This window comes from Misgurnus anguillicaudatus, chromosome 17 (genome assembly GCF_027580225.2).
Source record: "Misgurnus anguillicaudatus chromosome 17, ASM2758022v2, whole genome shotgun sequence".
NCBI classification, from domain to species: domain Eukaryota; kingdom Metazoa; phylum Chordata; class Actinopteri; order Cypriniformes; family Cobitidae; genus Misgurnus; species Misgurnus anguillicaudatus.
The window spans coordinates 35260001-35281776 of record NC_073353.2 but is presented as its reverse complement, the minus strand read 5'-3'; the positions used below and the strand labels follow the sequence as shown (position 1 = coordinate 35281776).

General features: G+C 38.0%; 1 protein-coding gene across 1 annotated transcript in view; it reads left to right on the top strand.

Moving 5' to 3' along the window:
- The window catches only part of cerkl (CERK like autophagy regulator), a 116456-nt gene that overhangs the window by 24648 nt on the left and 70032 nt on the right, over positions 1-21776 (top strand). Inside the window, exon 2 of the mRNA XM_073854678.1 lies at positions 4215-4442. Within this exon, the coding sequence (XP_073710779.1) occupies positions 4215-4442 (228 nt within the window). The remainder of the gene's footprint in view (positions 1-4214; positions 4443-21776) is intronic.

The window sequence follows — 21776 nt, the reverse complement described above, 5'->3', positions numbered from 1 at the left end:
AGGTGTAAGCAAAAATGTGCCGTTTTGGGGTGTGTCCTTTTAAATACAAATGAGCTGATCTCTGCACTTAATGGCAGTGCCGTGGTTGGATAGTGTAGATTAAGGGGCGGTATTATCCCCTTCTGACATCACAAGAGGAGCCAAATTTCAATTACCTTTTTTTCACATGCTTGCAGAGATTGGTTTACCAAAACTAAGTTACTGGGTTGATCTTTTTCGAATTTTCTAGGTGGATAGAAGCACTGGGTACCCAATTATAGCACATAAACATGGAAAAAGTCTGATTTTCATGATATGTCCCCTTTAAAAAAACGAAGCAAATTTACAGCCAGTGTGTGTGTTGAAAGCATGCACATGTGGTGGCTATACACAGAGATGCATGTAATTGTCAATGAGAAGGACGCAATCTCGGGAGATGACAGATCTATAGTCAGGCTTCAGAAGGGCCTTGTGTTATATGACCTCGTGTGTTACCAGACGTGTCATATTGATTTGGCCCCTTGCAGCCCCTTTAGACCAATGACCCTGAGCATATGGTCCTTCTTATTTGTGAACTTGTGTGCCCTGCAGCAGAACCACCACTAGCAGAAGTCTTCTTCAGCCTCCTTCTGTAAGACTAGCTTTGAGTTATTGTATGGATTACTCCTAAATCCCCTTCAGGTCACATTAAAAAGGTGTGACGTCTTTTAAAAGAAAAAATCTACATATTCCTTTATATTTTGAATAACGTGTTTATATAATCAGAACTCGGATTAACTTGTGGTGCTGAAGCGGGTTCTTGGCAGTGATGTCATATTTGGTTCCCCAAAGAACTTTTAAAGAAAAAGCATTTCTTTCTTACCTTTTATAGTTTGCTTTTTCCTCTTCTTTAATTTTTTTTCTTATCTAGCATATTTTTTAGTTGCATGCTTACATTTCATTTTAACGTTCGCTTTATAATTGCATCAGCAAAGCCACGTCAAGAGATTAATTTGGCTGCCAATTTAATGTAGTTGTTAAAGTTGCATCATTATTTCCACAAAAATAGATTAGCAACTGCGGAGCTGTAAAGTGGCTAAAATACAATAGAGAAACAAAAAAAGTTTGCCTAAGCAAAAATGTATGGCTTCTCAAAAATAGAGCATTAGCAAAAAGCAAAGTTTTAATCGTGTGGCCTGTTTATGAGCAGATCAGCAGGAAACACCAGTCAGACTTTACAAAATGAATTATCTCAATCTACATCTCATTGCCTCCGCGTGGTGTGTTGCTCATTTAAACTCAATTTTCCTGGGCTTAATTGGAGGGACTAATTAGGTCCTATTGCCAAAACCTCCAAACATCGGAACCCGGACCAACCTGACAGGCAGAGCTTGAAAAGGGAAGGCGTTTGGTGTCTTTCTATTAAAAGTGTTCGCTAAAAGAGTGGACATGTGCAAAAACTGCAACACAATTAGCATCAAGCAGATAAGTCCCTCTCTAATCCTGTTTACGGTCAGCGTCAGGCAGATGCGCCAAGATTGATTTGGACAGGGCGCCAGCTTACTGTAATATAGGAGGCAAAAAGCCCCCCTCCCCATTTATTTTATCCTGATCCCCCAACACCTTTCAGCAGGACCCTCCCTCCATCTCTCATACGTGGCTTCCTGTACACTGCCCTTAGTCTCAAGGAAACCTTTGCATGGAGAGATTATCTCCTATTCGCTTTAATTCAATTGACTCTGGGTCTTTGTAGAGCGCCCACAATGAAACGAAACTCCGCGTTAAATAAATAGAGTGGTACAGAGGGGTTCGAGCAGAAGCCGGAGTATGAACAGATGGCGGCGGGTGTCCTGTGCAGTAATGTGAGAGGGTAGTTAATGTTCTGAAACGCAGAGGTGCGGCTCGGGGTGCTCCTAATGAAGAAAGGCTTTCACACGAGGAGAGACGTTCACATTTAGAGAGGCAGCTACCGAACTTAGTCCATCACAGATTTCAGTGCCCAGTGTCAAGACGGAAGAAAATTAAATTTTCGTATCAGCTAATCAAAAAGAACACAAATCAATATACAGAAACGATTCAATAAAATGATTTCCAAAGGAAAATGCATATAACACACTCGGCTAAAGATGATTGGTCTATAAAAAAATCAACATTGTTCCAATGCACTCTTAAAAATAAAGGTGTTTCACAATGCCATAGAAGAACAATTTTTTGGCTGAATGGTTCTATAAAGAACCTTTAACATCTGAAGGACCTTTTTTTGTTTCCAAGAAAAGTTTCTTTAGATTGGTATGCAAGAAATGGTTCTTCTAAGGCATTACTCTGAAAAAACTTTTAAGCACCTTTATTTTAAAGATTGTAGCTCAGTGGGTAGAGTATGACACAAAAGTCATGGGTTCGATTCCCAAAAAACGCATGAACTGATAAAACTTCAATGTATTGTAAATATAAGCATCATCTAAATGTGTAAATGTACTGTGCGTTTTAGTAGTCAAAAATCTTCCCCAGTTAAAATCTTGTTATTTACTAAATTATCGATTTTTTAAAATGGATATTTGGATATTAAGTAAAGATCATTTGCATTTACATTTATTCATTTAGCAAACGCTTTTGTAATTAGAAGTAATTAGAGAAAAAACAGCAATACATAAGTGCCCTACAACTAGTCTCATGAAGCCTAACACCGTATACACAGCCATGGGATAGTATTTTTTTAAATAAAGATGGTAAATAGAAAAATTTCTAAGTAAGATGTTGGCGGAAGAGATGGGTTTTGGCCGATTTTTAAAGACAGCTACAAAGTCAGCAGATCTTGTCACAACCGGCAGATCATTCTTTTTTTGAGATAGCACCACAAGTCATCGCTCAATGACAAAGCACAGGGTTTGAGAGGGTACGTTAGTCTGTATGTAAGCGAGTAAAGGTAAGGGGGTGCTGACCCATTAGTGGTTTTAAATGTTCTGAATTCGGAATTATCTGTAGGGCTTTGGCTGTGCAGGCTGGGAGTCCGGCCAGTATAGCATTGCAATAGTACAGTCTGGACAGGTCAAGAGCCTGGACTAGGATTTGTGTAGCATGCTTATTTAGGAAAGGTTTAATTTTCCTAACATTGTAGAGGATGAATCAAGAGTGGTGGTGCTGGCAACATGCTCGGAGATGCTTAGCTGATCATCAATGATCACTCCTAGATTTCTGGCTGTCCTGGAAGGTGTAATGGTTGAAGAACTTAGCTGAATGTATACGTTACGATGAATTTTAGCGTCAGACGATATACTACAAGCAGTTCCGTCTTCGCGAGGTTCAGCTGGAGATGGTGATCCTCCATCTATAGTGAGATGTCCCTCAGGCATGCTGAGATGCGAGCAGAAACCATGGGTGAAATGACAAGCGGAGTTTAAGTGTCATCCGCATAGCAGTGGTAGGAAAAGCCATATTTCCAAATGAAAGACCCCAGGGATGTCATGTATATAGAAAAGAGCAGTGGTCCAAGCACTGAGCCTTGAGGTACCTCGGTATTAAGACGTTGGGGTTCAGAGATGTCACCTCTTCAGGATGTCTTAAATTACCTACCTGAGAGGTAAGACTTGAACCATAGTAGCGCCATACCAGAGACACCCATAGCCTTGAGGGTCGAAAAGAGGATGTGGTGATTGACCATGTCAAAAGCAGCAGATAGATCCAGTAGGATCAGTAATCAGATGATTTCAGCATATTTAGAATATTCAGATTTTTTGTATATATTTCCTACCATAAATATATCAAACATTTATTTATCATTAGTAATATTCAAGATTGCCAAATATTGTCCTATACTTTCAAACCATAGAACAATGGAAAACTTATTTATTCAGTTAAAATCTTAATTACACTCCTTATGACCTTTAAGGTGCTACAAAAGGATCTTCACAGCAATAAAATTTGCAATTAAAGGTTGTAATTACCCAAACAACCATTCAAGTACTCAAAAGAACCATTTCTTTCTTAGTTTTTAAAGTCTAAAAAACAGGTGGTTCTACTTTGGCATTGTTTAGCAGCTTTATTTTTAGGAGTCTACAGAAAAAAACGTATTAAATGTGGAATATTTGCCAAACTTTGTGTGTTTATTGTATACTTGTTGCACCTGCTGATTCTGGTTCTGCAAAACATTTTTTTTTAAAAAAGGTTCAGAATCAATTCCAAATATCAAAAATGTATTACGTGGACCTGATAATAAATGTAATGCCTTCAAAATGTCTATGTGTTCACTTTAGCTGAGCATGATGTGAAGAAGCAGGAGGAATACGTGGAGCTCCAGGACGTGTTCGCTGTAAAGGTAAAACGGCGACGATCCGCAGGACAGCAGACGGGCGGCACTCTACTGGGCATCACACTTTTCTATTGCAAGAAGAAAGGCCTTAAACTGAAGGACCACACCATCCATCTGAACAACCTGAGTGCGGACCACTGTGAGATCTGGTTCAAAACTCTCAAAGAGATCCTCAACGGTACGTTCAGACTTCAATACAGCACCCAAGAAATTGAAAATCAATGTTTAAACGAATTATGAATTATGCATTATTTATTAAATAGCACCTTAGAGCTTGGAGATTAAGTTTATGGCTTTCACTGTGCAAATGTTAACTTAGCCAAGACTTTGCTTCGCTTTATCATTTGTGTTTGCTAACTAACATTGGTGGGCTTGCAATGGCTCATCTCAAAACCTTGTGCACTACTAGTTAAGGCATTATAGGTAAAGCATAATAATTATGCCTTTTAAGATTTTTTATAATTCTGTCCTACACTGGGCAAGAACTTTTTCCTATATTTATATATGTCACATATTTTATGATGCATGCAAACGTACATGCAGATCAAAGACTGCAAGGCTGTTTTAACATAGCCAGTGTACTGCATTAAGGGATTTCTTCATGCACAAGAACTACAAATGTGATGTGAAATGATGTGTTATCAACGTCCTGGCTTCACAAAAAGGAAGTCTTTGTGTGATGACTGCATCATTGTGTGGTGTATCTGAAGGGGGGTTGAAGGGGTCTTGCAAGAGGCGTTGTTGGTCGCAAGGACCTGCTGGATCAGACTGGAGGAACAGGTTGATCCTACGGCCTCCCTGGAGTTTGTAATTATCTGTCCTCCTCTTGCTAGGGTTTACTGCCAAGACAGACCCGCGGCCCGCCTATAGCACTTCACTGTGCTGTATGGAAGACAGGTGTCCTTCCAAATGCGTCAGAACTCCCGACACCGGATTACGGCAGGGGATTGTTTTCTAGCCCGTCTAAGTCTCTGCCCAGGAACAACAAAATTATTTCTCTTTCATAAGCATCGTGATGTCTTACGTGCAAACTTCCTTTGTCAGCTGAATGCGTGTTGAGCGCTCATATGCTGTCTTTGTGAAAATGAGCAAGTGTAATCTCAGTTAATCCCAATGTGCACAGCTCTACTTTACCACTGATTTAATCTAGCATCATGATTACATAAAATTTCAATTTTAGAAATCGCTTGATCACATAAACACAAATAGCATGTTAGATTAAAAACCAGACTGGATAGGAGATATAAGTTTGAGAGTTGTAGAGACAATATAAGAGGAATTTAGGAAGGTGTTTGTATGATGACGCTGTGGTGATAATGCTGTATTAACACAACGTCTATTAATCCGTGGCATTTCAGTTACACCATTGGATAACAGATGATGTAACCGCAGTTATCATGCGGTGCATTAGTCAATGGGAATTAGGGTGGATTGTCTCAACTTTGTACCATCAAACCCTTCCCCCAATTCTGCGCTGTCCTGGCCGAGATGTTTCTCCATGAATAAACCCCAGGAAAGTGTTTTTGAGCTTTAAAGATTGATATGCTGTTTTTTGTGAGTAATTGTGAATGAGGGCTGCATGTACTTGCATGAATTAATTAACATAATGAAGGAATATGCCTTAGGGGAGCCCGGAGGAGAGAGGACATGCCTATTTAGTGCTTAGAGGAGAAAAATTAATATACAAAATTAGATTTATCGGTGGTGTAAACAAAACAAAGTTGATCTTGTAACATTTAGCCTACTGTTTTTAATTATTAAGAATTATTTTTGCAGAGAAACTTAACAACAAAATGTTTTTATTTATTACGTAACCATGTGGTAATGCCAGTATTTCCATATTCTCCTGAATTCAATATTTTACATATACATTTTCTCTTGGTAAATTTGTAATAAAAGCATTAGTTAACATAAAATAAGCAATATAGTTTATCGGCATTCATTAATCTTTGTTAATGTTAAATAATGCTAATGCAATTGTTCATGTTCATACAGTACTGCATGAAGTAATGTTAACAGTTACAACGTTTGATTTTAAGGAAATGTTGAAATTAACATGAGCTAAGATTAAAGGTGCATTGTGTAACTTTTATGCTGGATTGACCCCAAACGCGGTAGAGGCGGCAAAAACGCGGTATTTGCATGTAGTTGGACGCTTGAACATTTTGAATTTACTCGCTTCATTTGCACGTGAAATTCTAGTCATTCAAGACATTCTTGTGGAAATTCGCATCATGGGAGGGGCTTCTGTGACTCCGCTAGCTTCCTTTAATCACGTCACTACTAGAGCAAGCTCCTGATTGGTTAACGCGGCACGATTTTCTGCCAAAAGTGAAAATTTTCAAGTCGCGTGTTTGCCGCGGCAACGCTTAATTCACGTCATTCGCACGAACTAAACGTGTGAATGAGGCGGATTCGCTTCCATCACACCACGCTAAACGGCTCTTTCGCGGCGAGAGACCTCCAGACGCGCGTAAACGCGTCTTTACATTTACATGGAAGTCGCCGTCATGTTTCTACAGTAACCCTAAGTGGACAAACAGAGCGCATTTCGTCCCTAAAGCCGAAAGTATACTAGGGACGTTTGCGTATGCGCACCGTCCGCATGACGTCATTTTCGTCATCAGGAGGGTCCGTGGTCGTCCGAGCGGACCGTCCGCGTGCAGCCCAAAATTTGAGACCGCGCGGACAGTGCGCGTACAGTCCGCGTACAACAGCGCATGCACGTGAAAATATTTAGACAGGACACTCCACTACAAACAATTATACAAAGGAAATAGCATTTGCATACACACTATCGTTTTTCTTCTTTCATTTTTACTTCTTCCAAGAACAGAAAGCTGTGGAGCATGTTTGTTACCATAATGTTTGATTCCTGTTCTTTGTTGTCTTGTTGTTTGTTCTAAACTGTGTTTGCAATGGTGGATCGTTTACTTTTCTTCACATATCCTAATGTTTTCATGTACTGTAAATGTTGCCAAATCAGTGCTGCCCTGACGGCCTGGTAGAGTAATCATTTGAATAAGAAATCATTTGTATTGCATATCGAACGCGGCCATCCGTGTTTAGCCGCGGGGAGTATACTTGGAAAGCTGCATGGACGCGTGCGGGCGCGAGTCGGACGCGGACGCTGAGAAAAGGTATACCCCAGCCTTTAGTTGTGTCACATGTTTGTCCTGTGGTGGCTACCATACACTCTAAAAATGTTAAGTTGTTTAAACCCATAGTTTGGTCAAATATGGACAAACCCAACTGTTGGGTTATAAACAACCCTATGCTGGGTTTATACGCGCCGATTTCCAACATTACACAGAAGTCTTACTTACCACATGCAACTCGTGACCCGGTTGGGACTTTTCAACGAAATCCAGCGTTAAACAAACACAAAACTCTGCTGCTACCCCGGATAAACAAACGATATCCATTGTTTCCATAATGCTGGCTTTCTTTACCGTACATCCAAAAACACATTTCTTTCATGCCATTGTTGAGTCTTGATAAAAACAAAGCTGTTGCGTGAAGTGATGCCTGTAACTTTGTCCTCGGTTCTTGCGCGAGCGCAGATTGACGCGTGGGCCTGCTTTTCCGGGGAAGTGCCCATAAAAAGAAATGATACACATGGCTTACCCTTGATATGTCAGCTGGACCCTTATTCGAAAAAACTTTCCAAAACTTGTATGAAACCTGGCGAAGTGAACATTTTGAGTTGACTTGCTTCATTCGCGCGTGAAATTCTAGTAATTTGAGACATTCACGCGTAAATTCGCGTCATGGAAGGGGCTCAAATTGATTAAACTTACGAGATTGTTCGACCTCCTCACTCACTTTCTTCCAAACAAGATCCTTTTTATTCTTGAAAAAGTACGAAGATGTCTCGTGTAGCAATGATGATTGTTCTCCATTGTTGTTTTGTTTTTCTGCCTCCGTTCGCGTCCTGTAATCACGTCACAGTTAAAGCAAGCTACTGATTGGTTAACACGGCACGAAAATCCGCCAAAGTTCAGATTTTTCAACTCGCGCTGATCACGCAGCAATGCTCAATTCACAAAATGTTAGCTAATGCATCAACTAATTTATTTACGATCAACGTATTTTATAAGGTGGCTAAATCGTATCAATTTGTACGACTACATTCATACATTTTTGTATGATTTGCTTTTACCCCAGTGACGTTAGGGACAGGTTTCGTTATTGTTTTTATAATAGTCGTTTTTTTTGTACAATTCACTTCATACAAATTTATACGAATTAGCCAACTTGTAAAATACATACGAATTCTTGTAAATTAGCCAACTTATAACGAATTCTCATGAGATTAGGCTGAAAAAAACCTTATTGTAAATTGTTACACTTTTTTGTAGAACATGTCTTTATTGAGATTTAACCAAATATTTAAAACAGAAAAACCCCAAAACCCTTTACCCCAGGCAGGATTAAAATAAAAAAATAAAAAATAAATAAAGTACAGATCAATAATTAAATTAAATTAAATAAACCACATCTTACATTCTATAATTTCACACATCCAAAGCTTCTTCAATATCTCAATTTTTAACAAATATATATATATCAAAAAATTCAGAGGGTTTCTTTCTTATTACATATGTAAGCTTAAATTGTTACACTTTTATTTTTGATGTTTGGAACTTGTTGGATGCAAAACAAAAGAGTTGGGATAAAAAACAAAAGACTAAATAAAACTAACATTGTAAAACACAGATCTGATTTTATATTCTGCGTAGATGAGCTACATTTAAAAAAATAGCTGATGTAAACATGTTTGTGACTGCACATAAGTTGCATTCTGTATTAATGCAGTAAGCTAAGTGCAAACATTTAAAGTTTGCTTTCGGTATCTCCTTGTCTCCCGCACGTCATACAGTAAAGATGCCCTGTCTACTGTTGTTAGCTATGCAAATTTACAGTGCCATATAAATAGTATAGCAAAAACTTTTGTCACATTTATATAACATCACATACTGTACAAAAATCCTGGTTGCCTTATATTGACTCTAAGTCATTTTATTAAGTAGTTGGGTTTAAATTAATCTATGCCAAGTTGTTTCAACTCATGACTGGATCAAATATGAACTTTTTCTAGGTTAATTAAATCAGCTTTTGGGTTAGTTCATATTTTACCCAACCATGGGTTGAAAACAATCCCTAATTTTTTGTGAACAGCTACATTAGGTGCCTGTGTAAATGCATTTCTGTGTCACTGTGCACGATCACCTGTTGAAATATTACCTTTAAGAGGTCTCCGAGTTCATAATAAGGCTTGGCAGTTTGTTTGGTTCTCAAACCCTCCACCCATCCTATGCTCACATGAATGCACGCACACAGTCGCATGTTTTCCATGGGTGGATTATCTCGGTTATTTTATTGGCTGTCGATTCATTCGGCCCGAGGGAAGAGCGAGCACGCTGGATTACAGGGGTGCTCACCTGTTACAGCAGCCCGATAGATCCAGGCCTGGTGTTTCCCAGGGATCCCGTAATAACGTGGCACAATAGAGGGTGTGTCCCAGCTGACATTCAGCACAAAAGGTGAACGGTTTTTTAAAAAACCTCAAACTCTCAATCTCAGGTGTGATTTTATTCAAGGTGAGCAGTGAATGCCACGCTCAGCATCGCAGTGTTTTTGACAGGCCGTGTTATGGGTGGTGACATATGAGGTGTGCCCGTCCAGCTGACGGATTAAACCCTGCGGTCAGAGAGCGAGCGGTCGGCCAGGCCACGGACCAAACGTGTGGGGAGACGGCCTGCAACAATGGTAGCACCTGTACCGCTGAACACAGAGCCGTACGTAGTTGTACTACTATAGCCTCCTTGTCTTCTTAAACCTTCTTTTGAAAGATTAGTCTGGGCAGGTCAATCAAAGCCCTGGAAGCCCTCCGCGCTCCGCTCCGGACGCATAATGTGGTCATGGTGCCCTTGTCAAAGCGTGTGGTCACACTCCAGCATCAAGCTGAACTTTATTGTTATGCTGGTAAAGGGAGGAGAACAGCCAAATATAGAGTGAGGAGAGCTCAGGGGTCAAGCAATAGGTCCATCTCATTTCTCCAAGGGCTTTTGTGGCCCATCTGAATTCATATGTGAATTTGGAATAAAGCACAACAGTTTCTATTGTGGCCTTTGCATGAAATTGCATTGAGTTGTTTAACAAGATAATAGGGGGCAGCCAAATCTCACACGGAACGCAATTTTAAGAATGCGTTCGGCAATTGAAGGAAGTTCAAATCGTGCCTTTGGCCGAGGTTGCACGGCATTTACATGAGCCGTCGTACAATAGCTCGATAGTGGAGTGGATAATGTTACACATTAACAGGTTTTCCATTAAGTCAACCTGCGTATCCATGGTGACTCTTTCCCCTCGGCTCCTTGGAAACGGATCGGCCTGTGTATCTTATTGAGCTCTCTTACTCTGGGAGGGAGACTTTTCTGTCCAGAAAATCTGTTTATATGCCAGTTAGAGGAGCTTACTGTGATCCTGAATAATACAAGGATAAATAAAGAGTTTAGTTTCAGGTAAAGTAAATAAATAGTAAATAATAGAGACTAGTCTAGTATAAATGTAGTTAAACAGACAGTGTATTACAGTCAAAAGTTAAGCATTGTCATGCAAGGCTACTTTCAATAACAAGTTTAAAATCACTTCAAATCAAATGTACTTCTATAGCGCTTTTTATGTTGCAACGCTAAAAGCAGCTTTACAGTAAATACATATTAGTACAAGCAGAAGAGACATAAGAAAAAACATAAAATATATTATGTAATATATAGAATGCACTGTCCTATGATCCTATTGATCCTATGTATATGTACAATTTAGGTACAGATATGAGGTACCAGTATGTAGATTTGTGGTACTAATATGTCCTTTAGGTGCAAAGGTGTACTTATTAAAGGGTACCGCCCCTGTAAAAAGCATTTTTCTGAGAGTGCTGTATTATTGCAAAATATATGTAGCGATACTAGCGATACTTATTTGTGACCCGTGCTGGCAAAATGAGCCGGAATGCACACTGTCTTATTTTAAGCTACAGGCGAAAGAAACTATAAATGTTGGTTTTTGTTGAAATTGAGGTTTTCAAAAAATAAGTACTTTAAGCCCTCATCTAGCAACCCCAGTGCTCCAAATAGTCATTAAACATCTAAAATTATCTTTATTTGTATGTTTTATGAGAGGTGTGTACTGTCGTAAAGCTTAATCTAATAGAAAGATGTGTCTCCATCCACATGCACGTGACATTTTGGTTTTGGTTTTAAAATAGAAAATAGATGCCAGGACTTGCTTGATGTTAAAGTGACACTCCACTTTTTTTGAAAATATGCTCATTTTCCAGCTCCCCTAGAGTTAAACATTTAATTCTTACCGTTTTGGAATCCATTTGGCTGATACCACTTTTAGCGTAGCTTAGCATAATACATTGAATCTGATTATACCATTAGCATTGCGCTTAAAAATAACCAAAGAGTTTTTCAATATTTTTCTAACTTGACTCTTTTGTAGTTACACCAAGTACTAAGACCGACGGATAATTAAAGGGTTTGATTTTCTATGCAGATATGGCTAGAAAATATACTCTCATTCTGGCGTAATAATCAAATAATCAGCTGTCTAGAAAATCCCAACTTTTAATTTTCTGTCGGTCTTAGTACACAATGTAACTACAGAAGAGTCAAGTTTTAAATAGGAAAAATATCAAAACTCTTTGCTTATTTTTGAGCGCGATGCTAATGGTCCAATCAGATTCAATGTATTATGCCAAGCGACGCCAAAAGTGGCAACGCCAGACCCTTAGGTCAGCTGAATGGACTCCAAAACTTCAAGAATTAAATGTTTAACTCTAGGGGAGCTGGAAAATAAGCCTATTTTCAAAAAAAGGGGAGTGTCCCTTTTTTTAAAAGAGTTATTAAGAGCGATAAGAAATGAAAACGATCTTACTCGCGCTGACAGATCTGAAGCATGCACAGACCTTGAACATATACTTTTCCTATAGATATTGTTTTTGACTTTGTGTGTGCCAAATCTATTTTAACCAGTGATTTTAAGGCATGGATGATGTGATTTTGCTTTTGAACCTTAAAAAATCTTTAACTCTATTTTTCTCAAAATTGACTTTGCTGACTCCAACAAATCATACATCGTTTTGAGTTTTTTTTTTTAACAGAGATGTCAAAATCTAAATAACTCATTTTGAAAATTTGGTCACATTTGTAGGTTTGTAATACTGCATTTTACCTAGATGAAATAAAGCAAACAAAATCCAGGGCTACCTCCAATATTAGATTATTATATTTTTCTGTGGCTCTGTTGGTAGAGCATTGCATTAGCAGCACAAAATCATATGTCATTAGTCAAATATTGAGAAAAATAGCTTTTAAAGTTGTTTAAATAAAGTCCCTAACAAGGCGTCCACTCACAAAATAAAAGTTAGGAAATTCTTGATCCACGAATTTTACCAGTCTGATCTCACGAAAAGTTGTGTTATAGTCACAAAGAATTTGTTTAATTTATTTGTGTCCATGGCATGAAATTTCATTTTTTTTCGTGTCACTCGCACGAATTTCTATAGTTTTTCGTGTCCGTGGCACCACTCTCTTTTTCGTGTCATTTTATGTATTGTTTTCTCATTGTTGTTTCCTATTTTCTTACCATTGTCGCTTGGGTTTGCTGTTAGAATCACTTTCTGTTACATTTTAAGACATCCTAAGGCAAACTCCAACTTTAACCCCAACTCCAGGCGAGAATAGTTTTAAAAGCGGAAGAAAAACATGTAGAAACCAATACATAAAAGTACATCCTATCCCAGATCTAACCCCAACACCAAGCGACAATGATTTAAAAATAGGAAAAAAGAGAAAACAATACATAAAATGACACGAAAAAAGTCGTGCCATGGATGCAATGCATTTTTTGCTTTTTCTACACATATACCTGTGCTACTTCTCAAATGTCATTAAGTGCGTTTACATGCACAGTCTTATGCCGATTATGCTTAGTAAACTGATAACACATGGGGTCATGTAAACACATAAAATGGTTTTCGTTAATCGGGGAAAGCCTATAAACGGCGTAAGCTAAAACCGCAGGTAGTTTTTGCTCATTACCCCGATTTCGCGTGGCATGTAAACACCTTAACCGGCTTTCTCATGGTTTTGTCCATGTGCGCATGTCTCCACGTGTGAAAGATAGACGTCAGACGCGGAAGTAAGCGCAAAGTAATGCATAAAAGTCTCTGCTCTACTAAAGCAGTTGGCAGAGAAACTGCGAATAAAAAACTGATGTTATATTCACAAGTGCTGGAGACACGAAGAGAGATAAAACAATATAGCTTAAGACAGATATGCCATCGGCTTTTCGATCGGCTGTTATGTATAGGCGATGACGTCACTACCTGCGAGAAACCTGACAAATCTCCAAGTCCCATGTAAATCCAGTTGTCTGCATAGCCGGTTTATTGATTTGCATGTAAATGCATGAAAACAGTTTTTTATAATAAGCAGATTTTTGATAGTTATCCGCTACTCAATGGTTCAATTCCCAGGGAACCAACTGATCAAATCTATAGCTTGAATGCACTGTAAGTCACTTTTTTTTTTAGTCTGCCAAATGCATAATGTATTTATTGTAAATGTATTTTTATTGGCAAGCCAGCATCTTTTAACAGAATTAGGTTTGTTACTGAAAAATTGAGAAGTATAAATTGAATTATAAGATACCTGATGTTTCTCACCCTAAACTTTTCGGTATCTGGGTTTCTTTTGGGCTCTCAGGGTGGACAGATGCTCTTGTAGACTCTGCTGTAGGTATGACTGCAGTATCGCTTTCACAGAATGCTGCTTGAGGATTTTTTCGACGTATTCCCAGTGGATCTTCCTCATTTCTGTCAGTTACACCCGCCCTTAAATAGACAGGGATACAGACATAATGGAGGCATCGAACACATGGTGCTGTTTTTCAACTCTTTGGCAACTATTAGAATAGATTTTAACACCCAACTTCTCGTTCTGTAAAGGTGAGTGTGAAAAATGTTATCAGATCTAGACTACACAGTGAGACAATATGCACGTGTGTCCCAATTTTAATTAATAGTATAATAAAAAATACACACTGATAAAAAACTGTGAATTGTGACAAATTTTACTGGATGGTGTTTTTATGCATTTACAATGTGGACATTTTAGCTTGGCTTGAGAAAGGACATTAAATCCCAAAATTTAATTGGTCCATATGACTTTGAATTGTAAGGAAATTTAAGCTGTTACTCCTTAAAAAATATATATTTTTACAAATCACTCTGAATTGTAGTCTTCAAACGTATTTATTTGAATAAAATGCACATGTTGTATTGGACGACTTCAATGGGCTTTTGTGAAATCTTTTTTCTAATTTTTGAACTAAATATAAATATAAATATGCTATAAATATAAATAGCCTAATTAATCTTACGAGTTTGAGTAAAAAATACCAACATTTTTATTTTTACAGGTAACAGATGTGATTGTTCTCTTTAAACTGCTCCTGTATAAATTAATTGTGCCAATAAAAGCAAGTGTATTGATTCAAAGCCCAAATCTCCACCCCAGTTCCCCATGTTGTCTATCGGTTGAAGCAGCTTCTGCCTGGTGATGCCCCTGCTGCAGGGACAAATCTGGAGAGTGCTGGGTCTCCCCCACTGCTAATGCGCGCTAATGCCAGTCCCTGACACCATGCCAGATGCTCCTCTCTTGGCAGAGGATCTAAGAAAATGTTGACGCGCTCGCCCCCCGTATGGAGATCTCACGGCCGGTAGGAAAGCAGCGTACGCCAGTGACGCTGTTTCTCCCTTCGGCGCTCCATCTCCTGTATGGCCCCCAGATCTCTTACCTCCCCTCGAGTCTGCCGGATCCAGCTCTTCTTCGCTCCTGACCTTTCCCACAGCAAGGCCCCAATCTGGGCTTATCCGTTGGAGGGCCCAGTCCCCTCGCCAGCTATCCAGCCATCCAGCCAGGGATTTCATGGCAGAAATAAGACATCTGTTCTTGAGGATTAGCAAATATTCGTCGCACCCCAGAAAGCCCGTTTGGGTATTGTGGGCTCGGCTAGTGGAACGTTTTACGGGTTACTTAAGCGGCGTTTGATGGCTGTGTTATGTACATTGTGAATCTCTTATCTTCTGTGGGGCTTATTATGTGGAAAAGTTAAAACATACTGTTAAAGTTGGGTTAATGTTTGTTTTAATATCCTAAGACTAAAATCTCTATAAAGTAATTGATAGAGTTTCTGATCTAAATCCACCCAATATTTTTAAACAATTCTCAAATCTATACCCTAGTCCTTTACATTGTCTAACTTATTAGACTATATTGCTTATAGTTAAAACAACTTGGTTTAGCAAGTCAATTCAACCCACTTTTAAAGTTTTGAATTAAAAAAGTTGACATAACTTATAAATTCAAGCTGGATTTGTTGAATTAAGTTGAATTAAATGTTTTAAATTAAAAGAAGCATAAAAAATATGTTGATTTGACAAAAAGTCTGTGTACAGTGTAAAAGAAATGTTAATGTATAAACCTCATCATTCTGGCTCGTGAATATTAATTAGGTAATGCAACATTCACCCAGTAGTGTTAAATGATTTTTGAAAAACCAGATAATCTATAGTATCTGTATAATCAATATTAAAAATGTGTTTTTTAAATCAACTGCTAATCCAACATCAAAGTTTCTATTAGGGTACATTTACACACACAAAAAAAGAGTTTATTTGTTGCGTTTTTGAAAAGTGCATGTCGCATACTGATGGTGTTGGGTCATTTCGAAAAGGTGGAATTCGGGTGATGGAAATTTGCTTAAATGAACTTCTTTCAACATACCCAAAAACTTCTTTAATAACATTAATTAACTTGTCAAATCTATGAATCCGCAAAACGGGGAGCTAAATCTATTAACTTTTTAATACATTTTAATAAAGAATCCATGAGTCATTTATTTGTCATTGGTGTTACCTGTGATTTAAACAACATTAATGTTGATACTAAATATTTTTTCTCATTACAGTTTGTGTATTTAGTTAAAGGTTGAGTAGAGGAATGATAACAGCAAGAAAAATTATTGATTATTAATATTTGTTTAATTAAATTCTTCATCTTTACCCACCATTGTATGAAATTATTTGATTCTCAGTTTGACTTTTTTCTTAAAACCAACAAAAACAAAAATATTTAACCAAAAAGGCTTCACTGTAAAAAAATTCCGTAGAAATTACAATGTTATTGTAGCCGGTTGCCGGTAAATTACCGTAGATTTAAATTAATGTTATTTACTGGCAAGAGTTTGTTCAAAGTTAAATAAATTTTAAATATTATCAAGTCTTTATCTTTACAGAATAAAACTATACAATAACAGCCTCATGCAAAGCATTCTGGGAACCAGAAATCATCATCAACCTTTTTCTGTTTTTTGCTTCAGATTTTGTTTCCCAGAATGTTTTGCTTGATGCTGTTGTTTTAGTTTTACTCTGTAAAGACAAAGACTTGTAATTGTTTAATATTCATTTAACTTTGAACAAAATGTTGCCAGTAAATAACATAAATTTAAATCTACGGTAAGTTACCGGAAACCCAGCAATTTCTACAGAATTTTTTTTACAGTGTTTGATGCAAAGACTGAAATATCAACATGTCTTACATCCCATATCAACAACAAAATATTACTAGAAAGTACAAGAAAATACATTCATAACACCAAAACTTGGTTTAACACCAATGACACAATGTAACACCAATGACAAAATTAGAATATAACAATAGATAATGAATATGATAAAACTTAAAAAATGTTCCATCTTGGTTTGTTTTTATGCTTTTATGTTGGTCAGTTAAAGGAATAGTGCTTAGGAAGTACTCATTAGAGAAGTAACACTAATGACGGCAACACCAATGATGATAATATCAATGACAATTTACAGAAACAATTAATATTTTAACAAAATGGCTGCCATTAGCCATGTGCTATTTCATCAGAGATGTTACAATCACATACTTATTCAGTATAATGTATTTTTATGTAAAGATCTTAACACTCCCAGCTATAAAAAAAGAGTAACACTAATGACATCCAAAAAATCTTATCTCAAAATTCTTAGATATATTATGATATTTTAGACAAATAAGGAAGGACATCTCAAAAACCTTTTGCCTTCCTCCACTGCACTTCTTCGACTGACCTCTTGACCCATGAAAAACTTCAAAAAGCTGATGCATTGTTTCAAAATAAAAGTGCTTTGGGTAGGGTAACACCAATGACATAAATTTGGGGGACAAATATTTATTTGATATAATTCATATTAATAGTGTATTTTTACCATTTCAGTGTTGTAGTAAATTCATACAGGGTTAAATGTAAATGTAAATTAGATTTGTTTTATAAAAACATGGTTTTAAATAATAAGTGCACAGTTCAACTTCCATGTATGATCAAAGGGACAGGGCAATTTTCAGGACCAGACATTTTTAAAAAAAAGTTTAAAAAAAGGAAAAAAGAAAATTAAATAAATAAACTCTCTCGTCATTTTAAGGACAGTCTATATTTATTAAACATATATCATTTTGGGATTATTGGGTCAATTTAAATGATTAAGGGGCCTGCCAAAGCAAGGGACAAGCATTTCCACCTTGTAGAATGACCCTGTTAAAACAATACCACAAGAACCAATCCAACTAAACAACAAAACAACGAAAACAAAAAAGCCAGTATGCATGCCAGGCTAGTGGTTGGTGGTGTCACATGATGTCTGATGATGTAATACGCATGTGCATGACCGTTATGACATCACAGTTTTCACAAATTTGCGAAACAATGAAAACAACAAAAAATGCTGTATTTTGCATGCCAGGCTAGTAGTTGGTGGTGTCACATGATGTCTGATGATGTAATACGCATGTGCATGACCGTTATGACATCACAGTTTTCACAACTTTGCGAAACAACGAACAACGAAAAAATGAAACAACAAAAACAACAAAAAATGCTGTATTATGCATGCCAGATTAGTAGTTGGTGATGTCACATGATGTCTGATGATGTAATACGCATGTGCATGACTGTCATGACATCACAGTTTTTACAAATTTGCAAAACAATGAACACAAAACAAAAATAATCCTGTATTATGCATGCCAGGCTAGTAGTTGGTGGTGTTACATGATGTCTGATGATGTAATAAGCATGTGGATGACCGTCATGAAATCACATTTTTTTACAAATTTGCTTAACGAAACAACATAAACAACAAAAAATGCTATATTATGCATGCCAGATTAGTAGTTGGTGGTGTCACATGATGTCTGATGATTTAATACGCATGTGCATGACCGTCATGACATCACAGTTTTCACACATTTGCGGAACAACAAAACAACATAAACAACAAAAAATGCTATATTATGCATGCCAGGCTAGTTGGTGGTGTCACATGATGTCTGGTGATGTAATATGCATGTGGATGACCGTCATGACATCACATTTTTTTTTACAAATTTTGCTTAACGAAACAACAAAAACAACAAAAAATGCTGTATTATGCATGCCAGGCTAGTAGTTGGTGGTGTCACATGATGTCTGGTGATGTAATACGCATGTGCATGACTGTCATGACATCACAGTTTTCACAAATTTGCATTTTTGCAGTTAACACGGAGATGGTAATGGTAGCCTAGTTCTCAAAAACTTCAAAACCCATTTTTAAAGTTTGCTTATTCAGGCCTCCATTAAAATGTGTAAATAAATGACCAAACACATAAAAAGTTTTTAGTTGAAAATGGTGTCGTGTAAATGCCCCCTTAATGAACTTTCCTATTCTGGGTTGTATTTTATAATCAAGACACGAATGACATCTTCATTAGACAAACATCACCGCAGTGTAACAGTAAGCATAAATGCCTTTAAAAAAATCAAAGCCTCTCTCAATTGTATGGTCAAGTCTGCTCATTAGCGCAGTGGGGTAGTGTTAACGGGCAGTCCTGGGGCTTTGTTTGTCTCAGAAATCAATGTGTAACCCGATCCCGCTCTCAGGTAATTTACCCCTGATTATGGGAAAAGTGCTCCCCTGTGCCAAATCATCTTCTCCACAGGGAGATTCTCAGACACACCATTCAGATGCTCCTACCTTTCCCATCAGCACCCTGCGTGCCCTGAGACAGGGGCCGGACGGAGACAGATGTAGTCAGTGTGTTGGGTGACATTAGCCTGTCTTGATAGCCCTCAGGGGTAAAAGAGCTTATAGCCTCTGAGTCATATGGCTGGTGACTGCATTGCTTGAGAATATGCTGACCTCATGGAATGTCCGCAGGTGGCAGGAACATGTGTCTGAAATGTATACGTCACTATAAACCTATCGATAAGACACAAAGAATCAACTTATACGAATGCACGTGGGCGAATCTTTTTTAAAGGTCACATTTATAAAAAAACAAGGGAGGGAGATTTTAGTTGAATTAGGCCATGTTGTATCGTTAATATTCATCTTATAAAAAATTAAATACACATACTTTCAGGTTACTTAAGTCAAGTTTGTGTTACGTACAAAGCATTATGAATATGACAGTCTGATACAAATCTATCTTTTATTGGTACCTATATCTGTAAAAACCAAACTAAATATCTTTAAAGGTGACATAGAATGGTTGAACGGAGTATTTATCCTTCTGTGATGTGACATGTAGACAAAATTTTTTTTGTTTGGGTCTGTAATGCCTTAGAAGCTTCCTAAAAACCTCTATCAGATAGCTCTATTAGGGTGGGGGATTTTAAACAAGTGGTTTTGCAACCATTTGGCTCCCCCTACTGGCTTAACTTGCAATCTCATTACTGATTGGCTGACTTTGCTGCCACTCAAAAAATGTAGCCAATTATTTTAAAGTGGATGGGCAGTTAGATGCCTGTGATGTCATAAGCATCCGGTTTTCAGATTGGGCTGTTTTCTGGCTGACATTTCTAAAAGAGGAATTTCTATGAGACTGAGATGTTTAGCATGTTTAGCACTTTTTGTATGTTTGTGAATGTGGGTAGACTACCATTATTCAACAAAGACAAGGTAAAAATGTTTTTTCATTCTCTGTCCCCTTTAATATTGACTGAGTAAGATCATCTCATTAAAAATCTAAAGAATGAAATCAAAAGGTTGAAATCAATGAATGAGATCAAACTCCAATGCTCCTAATCAAAACATTACATTATGAAACTTAGTTTTTACAGACAGGTTCATATCTTTTTGTATTTTGTAATGTCTCTACTGCCTTTACTAATATGTATTTACCGTAAAGTAGCTTTGCAACAGTGCAAACTGTAAGACAGTACTATAGAAATGAACTAGATAAACTAGAAATAAGACCAGTGTGTACATTTTAGCGGCATCTAGTGGTGAGACTGTAAATTGCAACCAATGGGTCAGTCCACAGCTCACCCCTCCCTTTCGAAACGCATAGTGAAGCTACAGTAGCCGCCACAGGAAAAACATATCATCGTCTAAGACAACAAAGTGACAAAACTCCCTTTATAGAGCAGTTTGTCCGTTTAGGGCTACAGTAAAAACATGGCGGCGCAAAATGGCGACTTCCATGTAGGTGGACCCGCAATGTATGGAGATAAAAACGGTTCATACTAAAGAGATAAAAACTCTTTTTCACAGGTCTTTTTACACCACTGATAATATATTGTGTTGCATTTTGGTTCTAGAGATCCTTTAAAAAGTTACATAATGCACCTTTAAAAGGACACTCCACTTTTTTTTAAAAAATATACTCATTTTCCAGATGCCTAATGCAGGGTTTACACCAAACGCGTTTTGGGCGCCAAAATCGCGTCTACCGCGCCTAGTTTGCCGATGGAACACTTTGAATGCATTCGCGCGTGTAGAGCGGAGTAGACGCGCGGAAAAAGCAAGCATTTGACGCGCGTCCGAGGCAAAATCCGCTTCTTGTGGGAGGGGCAACTGCTGTGCGAGTATCTGTTTGCAAGATGACTGATGTTAATTGTGCATTTATCAAGAGAGTTACCAGTTTGTATTGGGTAACCTTACTATAGGGGGAAAATAAACGGCGCGGGTCGATAAACGTCACGTGACTCAAAAGTGAAGTGTGTATTACAACTTACCAGGTTGCCCAAAGTCCTTACTGACACTCTTCCAAGCGAGGTCCTTTTTATTCCTGTCTCCTAATAGAAATAACAGCTTGTGTCATATAGCTCCGAGTGACTGCTTAAGTGAGTGACTCCGGGCAGGGCTGCCACCACAGCAGCAGGCAGGCTCCTGATTGGTTAACGCGGCGCGAAATTCCGCCAAAGTTAAAATTTTTCAACTCGGGCGTCAGCCGCAAATTCGCGTGAACCGCAAAATGCACAATAGCACCATTCGCTCAATTCGCGCCTTTCGCGCGAGCTTCATGCGCGAATGAGACGGAAACGCGTCTTCCGCTTAGCGCCGAACGTCTCTTCCGCGCCGCGGGACCTCCTGACGCGCGTCAACGCG